General features: G+C 40.0%; 1 protein-coding gene across 1 annotated transcript in view; it reads right to left on the bottom strand.

The window, feature by feature from the left end:
* The window catches only part of DMGDH (dimethylglycine dehydrogenase), a 71,345-nt gene that overhangs the window by 58,585 nt on the left and 265 nt on the right, over positions 1-12,495 (bottom strand). The window contains 1 exon segment of the mRNA XM_033179953.1: positions 7,455-7,629. Within this exon segment, the coding sequence (XP_033035844.1) occupies positions 7,455-7,629 (175 nt within the window).

The following is a 12,495-nucleotide window of genomic DNA, read 5'->3' on the forward strand; positions in this document are numbered from 1 at the left end:
GATGATTTAGATGGAAGGTTTAGGACTATATGCTATATAGTCCTATATATGACTATATAGAAAAGTATGTTGGGAGGCCAAGATGGGCAGATCACGAGGTCAGGAGTTTGAGACCAGCCTGGCCAACATGGTGAAACCCTGTCTCTATTAAAAATACAAAAATTAGTTGTGCATGGTGACGGGCGCCTATAATCCCAGCTACTCAGGAGGCTGAGGCAGCAGAATTGCTTGAAACTAAAAGGCGGAGGTTGCAGTGAGCCAAGATCATGCCACTGCACTCCAGCCTGGGCAAAAGAGCGAAACTCCATCTCAATCAATCAATCAATCAATCAATAAAAGTGTTGGGGAGGCCAGGTGCGGTGGCTCACGCCTGTAATCCCAGCACTTTGGGAGGCTGAGGTGGGTGGATTACCTGAGGTCAGGAGTTCAAGACGAGCCTGGCCAACATGGAGAAACCCCATCTCTACTAAAGATACAAAAAATTAGCCAGGCATGGTGGTGCGTGCCTGCAATCCCAGCTACTTGGGAGGCTGAGGCAGGAGAATTGCTTGAACCTGGGAGGCAGAGGTTGCAGTGAGCCAAGATCACGCCATTGCACTCCAGCCTGGGTCACAGAGTGAGACTCTGTCTCAAAAAACAACAACAAAAAAAGTAATGTGTGAATGGCATAACAATGTGGACTCAAGCCGGAAAACCATGTGTGTGTTCCCTTAAGCAGAAGGACCATGGACTAGCATAGGATCTTCTTTGATCCAGCCTCCACCCTTCTCTTAAATGGAGCAGCCCTCCTGGCCCTTTCCTGAAATTGTAAAATTTAAGAACTAGAAAATTCCTTATCACTAGAGCCTGATGAATAGGTGAACAGACTTTTGTCAAAGCTTAACCTGTTTGATGAGCACATAGGTGGTACACTGAAAATCTTTGTTGAATAATATTGATTGATTATTCTCAGAGAAAAAAGTATCTAAACATTAGCTACACTAAAACCCCCTTTTCTCAAATCTGGCAAATGTAATGTGGAATCCAGACAAAGAATTCTAAGCAATTATATGAAGCAGTTTCACTCGAGTGTCTGGGGCCTCACTGGGCAGCTAATTTATTCTGGAAAGCTCATCAGAACACAATCTGTTCACAGTAAAATCTACTTATGAGTATTGATAAGGTACTTCTATGGTAGTGGTGAGCATCTGATCCTCCTGCACTCAAATACTCCATTAAAGTTTGTCAATCATCCTTTATAACCAAAATCCTGGGGCTTCTATCCAGTACTTGTTCAAGCATCTGGACATACCCATGGCTGAGATATATATATATATACACACACACACACACACACACACACGTACATATATATATATATATATATATTTTTTTTTTTTTTTAGAAAAATCCTGGCCCAGCTTACAGGTCATCCAGTAGCACAGCTCCATGTGGAAGCAGAGAAGGGATTCCATTACAATGCATCTGTAAGCCAAGCTCTTAAACTTCACGGCCAACCATGCCCTGCTGCTTTAACATGTTGGTATCCAGTGTGCATGCAAACTTTCTTGGTTCAATAATAGAGAATCCCAGGCCTTCAGGTATCTGCTGGTGACCCCCATTTTGTCTTCAACATATGTCCTATATATATGTCCTATATAAAACTGGCAATATATATTGTCAGTTGAGAAATCTGGTCATCACAAGCACTAGCCTGGGGTATCGATCACCATCCACTCCTCAAGATCCTCTAAGCTTCATACCTAGGTTAAACTAGACCACTGGAAAATTATCTATCTACATGACACAATCCTCTTCTGGAGTGAAATTTTAAGTTAATTCTCTTTCACTTGAAAAGGTCACATTGGTTCATTTTTCAAAAACTCTTACTGAAGACATTTAGCCCAATGTACTTGGTGTAGGTAACAAATTCTTTTAGAAATTCGTTGTCAAGGAAAAGTTAGTCTCCCTTACTGCAACGGTATACCCAGTTCTATTAAACAATTCACACTACCTTCTTTTCCTTGCTGCTGCGATAGTCAGAAATAAGATATGGACTCAATTTTCTCACTCAGACATAAAAATTATTTAATTTTTATACCCTTTCTTTTATATATTGGCTTTTAAAATCTGTTTAAAATTTGGGGCTACCCATATTAGTGCTTCTATTTAAATTATTTGAAAGTGACATCACACATGATATCTTTTAATTTAAGTGCCAGACTTGAATATGAAGATGGCACAATGTTTTTCTCTTCTGTGACTTCAACAAGGACATATTAAATGAGAAGTCTGAAAGAAGGAGAAAACATTATTCTTATCACTCAGGATTTTATAGTCTGATTGAGGTTATGAAAGTTTCATACATGAAACAATTAAATCACGGGTAAATGATTGAGTCCCAGACACATAGTAGCTGTGAAACTCGGGAAAGAGAAGATGCTAGAAAGGTCACGGACGTCATAGGAAAGGAGTTTAGCTATCGTTTGGAAACAGTGATTGCAGTTGGTGGGGAAGATAAGGAAGGGAAGATGAAACAGAGATGTAATCATTAAGAATACAACCCTTTAAATAAATTAAGAATTTATAAATCTTCATTGAGATAAATAAATAAATAAATAGAGGAGAATGTAAAGCTCTTCCTTAGACTGACAATTAATTAGTATAAAAGGAATGATGGAGTTAGAAAATTCACCACTGGATGCTAAATAATGGATAGCATAATGGATGCTAACTAGTACTTCCCCTATCTCTTTAACAACCCTCCCCCATCTCATGAGCCTCAACTACCTCAAAAAGTCCAGTGACCGATGTCAAATCAACCTATATTCCAGTGGCTCCAAATCTTTCCATACATTTACACCCAGTACAAAGTTTTGAACCTAACCACTAAAATACGTGTATCTCTTTCCTTACATGTGATACTAAATATTAATAGAGATCATAAACACAAAAAAACAACTTAGAATAAGTGAAGTACTCAAAACACTTTTTATTTTATATATTGTGTGGAAAAGTTTTTGCATATGAAGCTTATTAAGAACACTATAGCGAGAGCTATGTGATTAACACATGTCATTATTAGAATATCTGTGCTACATTAACATTTGTAAGACAGCAATGTGAAGGCCTGGTTCTGGCTTTACATTATTTTGAGACTGCTTTTAATGGCTGTATAGCTGCAGAAGACACCGATCAGTGATGCACAGACCCAAGTGAGAGAAGGGCACGACTGGCTGGGTCTCTGCATGCTGACACCCCTTCCTCCGCCTCAGTCAACACTCATATGAAGGTTTCTCTTCACATTTGACTATGACATTTCATGTTCTCGTGTCTGCCAGTTGTTACAAACTAGTTGGAAGGTATCGCATTTTTTGTATTTTAAGTAAATAGGAACAAATCCTATTGAAACTCCTCATTTAGAAAAAATTTGAAATGGGCTAAAAATGTATTTCTCACATATATGAGAGTTTTTCTATGTGATACATATCATTGTGGGGCAGAAAACCTAATAATAATACCAACATTTCCAAACATCCCTTTTCAAAATGCTCTCTTCCCAACAGGACTGTTTTGCAAAAGGCAATTATTTCTCACTTACTCAAAGCATCACTTTTTCTGTGAAGGGACAGGCTGCACTATTTTTTTAATATATAATCTGCTATGTAGAAATGACTGGCAGCCATTTGCATTCACAACTCTTTTAGCTACTGCTAGTGGATAACCAGCAAACCTCTATGTAATACAACACTCTAAAGTTCACCCCTCTCCCTTTCATCATACATTATATTATTTTAAAGCCCTGTTTCTATAAAGCTAATCACAGTGATGATATCCTAGAGCATGAAATCTGCACTATGTCATGGTACACGGAAGACAAGAGAAAGAATGAGGACACTCCCACCAGGAAGTGCCAACCTCCCGCGTAGTCAACCTTGAAATCATACGCAACACATTGTCCACATCAAATGTGAGGGCTATTGATAAGTATCAGTAAAGCTTACATTCTTTCTTATATTTGCAGACAAAAACAAATGGAAAGTTCTTATATTGCCTCCTACACCCCAAATGGTTCATCCTGAATCTTTAGTCCTCAGCTCTCCAAACATCTGCTTTGGTGCCATCCCAAGGGGCAGCCCCTCCTGGGGATCCCGAGCTCCAAACCTCCTTCTCGCTCCATCCTCTCTTGTTTCCCTGCATCCACATGAAATGCTCTATACTATTAGGTGTATCATGAGCTGACAAAGCAGTCTTGTTAAAACCTTATGGTTTTGTGATTCCATTTAGAAGATTCACTTTGCAGGCGTACTTTCCTCTCCAAGCATTTAATTCCCACACTCTTTAGTCACTTCTCTCATGGAGCACATACCATGTTTCAGGGAAACTGCCTTTATTTTTATAGTCTGCCCCTGTTAGCTGGCTCTGCAACCTTCCTTATTCTCAGATCTACTCCACAAATATCTCTGTGTTAAAAATTCCTAGTATCAGCCGGTCACGGTGGCTCACACCTGTAATCCCAGCACTTTGGGAGGCTGAGGAGGGCAGATCGTGAGGTCAAGAGATTGAGACCATCCTGGCCAACATGCTAAAACTTCGTCTCTGCTAAAAATACAAAAATTAGCTGGGTATGGTGGTGCGCACCTGTAGTCCCAGCTACTCGGGAGGCCGAGGCAGGAGAATCTCTTGAACCTGGGAGGCAGAGGTTGCCGTGAGCTGAGATCACACCACTGTACCTCAGCCTGGCAACAGAGCGAGACTGTCTCAAAAAAAAAAAAAAAATTCTTAATGTGACCAGGCTCAGTGGCTCAAGCCTATAATCCCAGCACTTCACTTTCAGAGGCTAAAGTGGGAGGATTGCTTGAGCCCAGGAGTTTGAGGCCAGCCTGGACAATGTAGGGAGACCTCATCGCTACAAAAAATTTTAAAAATTAGCAAGGTGTGGTGGTGCACACCTGTGGTCCCAGCTACAGGTGCTGATGTGGGAGCATTGCTTGAGTCCCGCAGGTTGAGGCTGCATTGAGTCATGATCACGCCAGTGCACTCCAGCCTGGGTGACAGAGTGAAACTCTGTCTCAAAAAAAAAAAAAAAAAACCCTAATATGTTGGATTTCTTCATACTGCTGCTCAAAGGGAGGCATCTTTGACTTGCAAAAAAACCCTAGAATCAACTTCCTAGGACAACTCTCTTTTATTCCATGGGGGCCAAATAACCTGGCTTCTGATGCCTGATTCTGCCTTGAACTCACACTGCGTGGATCCTCATTTTGTAAACCATAGCCTAATACCCTGTATGCAAAGCAGGATAATGCCTTTCCCCACTCACTTTGGTATCTTTGTGTTTAAGAAAAAAATATTTTGCGTAGTTAACTTTTAGATTAAGGGTATGTTGCTTTTTATTTATGAGACATCTAAGAAACAAAATCTTAAGGAATCCTGTAACCTCTTCTAAAATGCAGGCCAGGCCAGGTGTGATGGCTCATGCCTGTAATTCTAAAGTCTTGGGAGGCTGAGGCTGGAGGTTCATTTGAGGCCAGGAGTTCAAGACCAGCCTGGGCAACATAGTGAGCCCATTTTGGGAAATATTTTAAAATATTTAAAATATTTCCCATTTCTAAAAAATATTAAGAAAATAGCTGGGCACGGTAGTGTGCACCTATATAATCCTAGCTACCAGAGAGGATCGCCTGAGCCCAGGAGTGTGTGCTTATGGTGAGCTATGATTGCACCACTGCACTCCAGCCTGGGCAACAGAGAAAGACCCTGTCTCAAAAAATAATGATAATAATAATAGTAATAAAATCAAATGCAGGCCACATTAAATCAGTGTATAAGTGAGCAAATAAGTCATTCAAAGATTAAAGTATACGCCTTCAGTAACAATTCAGAAGTGGTGAGAGGGTGTAAGCCCTCCCTCGAAGGATATTTCCACTTGCCTACATTTCCCTGCCTAAATGCCCTTTCCTGAATAGCCTCATGGCCCCCCGGCTCACTGCTCCGCAGTCTCTGTTGGCAGGTCGCCTCTTTGAAACATCCTCCCGAGCACCTCCTTCTTCTCCTCCTCCATTATTTTGCATCCTTGCTTGTATTTTACTTTTTGTTCATGGTGATTACTCTGTAGCATTGATGGGTGTGTTTTCTGTCTGCCCTACCAGAATGTGAGCTCCACAAAGGCAAGGTCTTTGGGCTTTTGAGTCTGGGCAGCACTCTCCCCCAGATTGAGCTGGAAGCAGGCAACTCTTTTCACGCTAAACTCTCTACCGTATACTTTGAGCACATGCTAGATGTCAAAAAGCCCCTCAAAGCAGGGTTCCCTCTTGTTACCTCTTCTCGGCCGAGGACGGCTAATGATGAAACGGGATGATGAACAGGGGCTAAGGCTGCCCAAAAGAAAACTGCACCAGCAGTCATAAAAACTTCCTCTCCCATCCTGAGCTGATGTCAGAAATCCCTGGTTTGGCAATATGACAGCAGTGTCAATCCCTTCATCTACTTGAGCAGCTTTCCAGGTAAGCCTAGTCAATTATGGTGCAGCCCTAGAACAATTATGCATGCCATGAAGAATGCAAGACTGACTTGGCCTTGTGTCTTATGTAACACAAAAGCTGTGTCACACTTTTCCAGTCCTCATAGTCAAGTCCTCAGGGGGCCACACTATCATCTCACAGCATAAAATTATAAGGCTGGGCGCGGTGGTTCACACCTGCAATCCCAGCACTTTGGGAGGCCGAGGCAGGCAGATCACGAGGTCAAGAGATCGAGACCAGCCTGACCAACATGGTGAAACCCCGTCTCTACTAAAAATACAAAAATTCGCTGGTCGTGGTGGTGTGCACCTGTAGTCCCAACTACTCGGGAGGCTGAGGCAAGAGAATCGCTTGAACCTGGGAGACAGAAGTTGCAGTGAGCTGAGATCGCACCACTGCACTCCAGCCTGGGAACAGAGCAAGACTTCATCTCAAAAAACATAAAAATAAAAATAAAAATAAATAAAACCATAAATAAATAAAAGGACCACCAAATGCAGGTGAGGGAAGTGTAGGTAAAGATCTTGGGCCCATATCCAGGCTCACTCAGACAGTATCCCTCCATATAAAGCTAACATTTATTATTCAATACTTTGTGTTCAATAATTTTACATGTTAACTCAATCTTCATCACAATCCTATTAGGTAAGTACTATTAATATTCCTATTAAGACACCAGAAAATGGAAACTTACGTAACTTGCCAAAAGTCACAAGGGTAGAAAATTGCAAAGCCGGGATTTGAATCCAGAAGCCATATGATCAAGATGAAGACATCATAAATATTGGTTGTCATCTGCAAGTACACCAGTTAAACTACAACTGCACTTCCGACGCTATTGAAAGGGAACACACTCTAAAGAACTCACAGTTGGGAGTTGTGAACGGGAAGGAAATGGACTATACTCATGCACAATTCCACCCTTCAGACAGTTTGGGGTGCTTTTCTTACTGCATGCCAGGTAGATCCAGCCGTGAGCTCTGATTTCTCCAGCAGGACCACATCCTTCATTCCTGCTTTGGCCAGGTGATAAGCCAGACTCACACCAACACAGCCACCTCCAATGATCACTGTTTCTGCTCTGTCTTTCCATTGCGTCTCTGCAGATGAGGGTGGTTTTTCCTCTCTGGAAGAGGGAAAGTTAAATGGGAACTTTACTCGGCTATGGCAGCTCTAGTTCTGGCCTGACTAATGCACTTTCCCTTACCTGTTTCTCTAGTACTTAACACCCACTGACTGAGATTTGCATGATACTGATTTAACAATTTGGAGCATCTAAACTGTGACTTAGGCAACCTGGTTGGGGGAGGGGTATTTGAACCCCATTCCATATAATGACTCTGGTCCATTGTAGCTACTATAGCCAAAGAAATGAACAAGTAGCTTTTTTTCTTTTTCAAAGACTCTAGAGAACAGGTCAGGTTTGGTGACTCACACCTGTAATCCCAGCACTTTGGGAGGCCGAGGTGGGAAGATTGCTTGAGCCCAGGAGTTCAAGACAACCCTGGGCAACATGACGAAGCCCCATCTCTATAAAAAATACAAAAATTATCCAGGCGTGGTGGCACATGCATTTAGTCCCAGCTACGTGGGAGGCTGAGGCTGCAGTGAGCCATGACTGTGCCACTACACTCAAACCTAGGAGACGGAGTGAGGCCCTGTCTCAAAAAAAAAAAAAAAAAGATTTAAAACAGTACACCTGTCTAGGGTACTTTACCATGAATCAAGCTTGTAGGACTGGAAGTTGCTCTAGATGAGTCTGAGTGAGAGGTGAACGAATGTGAAGGCCTAGGACATTACTGTATACTACTGTAGACTTTATCAACACTGTACATTTAGGCTATCCTAAGTTTATTTTTAAATATATTTTTCTTTTTTCAATAATAAATTAACAGCTTACTGTAACTTTGTTATTTTATAAACTTTTAAATTTTTTTCACTTTTGTAATAACACAGTTTAAATGCAAATGCATTCTACAGCTATATAGAAATATTTTATTTCTTTATATCCTTATTCTAGAACCTTTTTTCTATTAAAATATATTTATATATTTTTTAACTTTTCAAACTTTTTTTTTTCTCCAAGACAGAGTCTCACTCTTTTGCCCAGCCTGGAGTACAGTGGCTCGATCTTGGCTCACTGCAACCTCCACCTACCGGGTTCAAGCAATTCTCCTGCCTCAGCCTCCCACGGAGCTGGGATTACAGATGTGCACCATCACACCCAGCTAATTTTTGTGCTTTTAGTAGAGATGAGGTTTCACCATGTTGGCCAGGCTGGTCTTGAACTCCTGACCTCGAGTGATCCTCCAGTCTCAGCCTCCCAGAGTGCTGGGATTACAGATATGAGCCACCATGCCTGGCCAGAGCTGTCATCTCTTATGATAACAATGCCTTCTTCAGGAATACCTCCTGAAGGACCTGTCTGAGCTGATTTTACTGTTAACTTTTTATTTTATAAGCAGAAGGAGTATGCTCTAAAACAATGATTTAAAGTCTAGTGTAGTAAATACATAAACCAGTAGCACAGTCATTTATTATCATTGTCAAGCATTATGCACTGTACGTAATTGCATGTGTTATACCTTTGTGTGACCGGTAGCACAGTAGGTTTGTTTAACCAGCATCACTACAAACATGTGAGAAAAGTGTTGCATATGACATTATGACAGCTATGACATCACCAGGTGATAGGAATTTTTCAGCTCCATTATGATTCATGGGACCACTATTGTATATGTGGTCCATCATTGACCAAAACATCGTTATAAGGCACATGACTATACATATATGTATATTATAATATGTATATTCTATGTGTGTACACATTTTAGAGTAAATTGTAGGTATCATACCCAGTTGCTTCTAAATATTCTTGTACTAGTTTTGTAAGAAAAAGGACATTCTCTTACATAACGACAGTACAGTTCTCAAAGTCAAGAAATTTAACATTGATATAGTATTATCTAATCTATAGTCCATATTTAAATCTAATCAATTATCCCAGTAATGTATTTATAGCTAGTTTTTTCCAGTCAGGGATGAAATCCAGGATTCTGTCTCTTTAATCCCCTTTAATTTAGAACAGTTCCTAATACTTCCTTTGTGTTTTATCACCTTGACATTTTCGAAGAGTACTAGCCAGTTATTTTGTAGAACAGTTCTTACTGTGAGTTTGTCTGGTGTTTCCTCATGATGTGTTTTTGACAAAAACATCATGAAATTGATGTGGACTCCTTCCCAGTGTATGTGATTAGGAAGCATATGATGTTGGTTTGTCCTGATATTCGTGTTGTTTCTATCTGATGATTTGCTTAAGGTGGTGTCTGTCGGATTTATCCAGTAAAGCTACCATTTTTTCCTTTGTATAAGTAATAATGTGAAGTGTTACTTTGAGACCATGTAAATATCCTGGTCCTTATCAAACTTTTACTGAGTGACTTTAACATCTATTGATTATTTCCTAACCGCATCATTCCTATTATATTTAATAGATGGCATCCTACTGTAAGGAAGTGCTTTTCTTTCACCCTTGCTTGTTGGTTGGTTGTTTACATTAATACGAATTTATGGATATTTATTGTTTTCAGTGGTTTCCAATCCATTACTAGTCATCATTTATTTTAATCCCAAATTGTCCTAGATTTGGCCATCAAGTTCTTTAAGTTGACTCCTGTATGCTTTTGACATGGCTACGTAATTCTCAGAGCACGTCCTTATTTCCTGGTGCCACAACGCGTTTCAGTACTTTCGTTTCACCCGTTTTTGGATAACTGTTAATGTCTCTTTGTGTGTTGTGTAAGAAAAAAAATAAAGTACATATGACCCAACTACTTTGGACAGAAATCCATTTTTAAATAGACTGGGCATATCTTGTACTTTAGTTGAAACCATTACAGTGGTGACAAAAATAATAATCTTAAAGGTTCTTTTTTGTGTGTTCAAAAGAAAGAATTATTTCTTTCAGGACAGTGGTCAGTTGAAACAACAACAACAAAAGAGAACTTAAGATCAGGAAACCTGGGTTTGAGTCCCCAGTCCAATTGAATAGCTATTTTAAAGAAATCTACACAAAGTTTTCTCATTTGTAAAATGGAGCTGTGAAGGTTCTGTTTGGCAACATATGATAAAGCATTATCAAATATATAGTATTTCCTCTGCCCAGCATGCCATCACAGGTTTCAGGCTAGGTATAGTGTTTTTGATTATGTGGATAACTATCTTAAAATCCTTCCTAATGTAGTCGAGGATGGTCATAAAGGTATCTGAAATAAAAGTTAGGAGCCATGCAGAAAACCCAGGTCAGTTATCTTCTATATTAGAAATGACAAGCACAACCTGACTGTGTGCTTGTTCAACTGCTTTCCAAAATAAAACATTTTTTTGATAGTTTGAAATTGGGTATATAAAGAATATGCAATTGAAATAGCTCAAATTTTGGGTGTTTTTGTTTTTGTTTGTGAGATGGACTCCCTGTCGCCCAGGCTGGAGTGCAGTGGTGCAATCTTGGCTCTCACTGCAGTCTCCACCTCCCAGGTTCAAGCGATTCTCCCGCCTCAGGCTCCCAAGCAGCTGGAACTATAGGTACACACAGTGACGCCCAGCTAATTTTTGCATTTTTATTAGAGATAGGATTTCACCATGTTGATCAGGCTGGTCTCAAACTTCTGGCCTCAAGTAGTCTGCCCAACTCAGCTTCCCAAAGTGCTCAGATTATAGGCATGAGCCACCACATCCAGCCAAAATATGAATTTTTTGGATAGTCTTGAAATTTGTATCTTATTTATCTAATCAGTTTTAAACAGATTAACTTGTTTGTTAAATTTCCATTTTATTTTGCATTGGATTAAAAACAAGATTATTATAAATATTTTTGTGATGCTTTACAATTTTCAAAGCACTTTCACACGCATTCTCTTATTTAATATTCACAGCAATCCTGTGAGTTACATAGAGCAAAATCAGTATCCTCATTTTATAGAGGAGGAAACTGAACCTCAGAAGTGTAAGGTCACATTCTGTGTAACGGATGGCGCAGGAACTGTGAGTTGGTGGCTATTGCGTCCAGCACTGGAGACAAACCTAGCACATCATAACACCCAGTAAATATGTGTTGGATGGATAGATGGAACTCAAAAGCAGGTCTTCTGATTCCAGAATTTCAGGTCATAGGACATAAAATAAAATTCGAATCAACTCATAATAATGTTGAGTGATGCTGGTAAACAAGCCTTACCTGGCAGCCAGGAATAATCTGCAAACATAAGAAGTCGAAAGATGCTCAGCATTGCTCATGTATAAATACAGACCAATCAAAACAAGGACATGCCATTTTTACCTATCAGATTTAGCAAAGATAACAAAATGGGCTATTCTGGGAACTAGGGAAGATGTGGGAAACAGACACACACTGGTGTGCCGCATGCAAACTCTTGCCACCCATTTGGAGTATGTGTTGCTGTCTTTCGATCTTTCAGATGCATGTAACCCTTTCCCTAACAAGTTCACCTTTAAAAATTGGTGCTACCGACTCCCATATGTACTCAAAGATAGATGCATAAGAATTTTCATATGCACGTTATTTGCAATAATAAACAACCAAAAACCATTTAAATGTTAACGAATAGACTGTTTAACGATAGTGGAGAATATTGACAGGATGGAAAACTATGCAGCCATTAAAAGGAACAAGACAAGTTGGTGTGTGCTGATATGGAAAATCTCCAAGATATATTGATAACTGTAAAAAGCAAGATGTCAAAAAGCCAAAAAAAAAAAACCTATACTCACCTGTGTTTGCCTACGCATAGACTGTCTCTGGTTAGATTCGGAACACACTGTTAACAATTGTTGACTGACCAAGGGGATTGGGGCAGGAGAGACTTTACGCGGGGAACCTTTGGATACTGTTTCACTTTATAATTAATAGATAATTCGAGAAGATATATCAAGGCGCATTTCTTGAAGGCCCGAGCGCTTCTAACCCCAGAGC

The sequence above is a fragment of the Trachypithecus francoisi genome, unplaced genomic scaffold (assembly GCF_009764315.1).
Source record: "Trachypithecus francoisi isolate TF-2019V2 unplaced genomic scaffold, Tfra_2.0 Lachesis_group2, whole genome shotgun sequence".
Lineage (NCBI taxonomy): Eukaryota > Metazoa > Chordata > Mammalia > Primates > Cercopithecidae > Trachypithecus > Trachypithecus francoisi.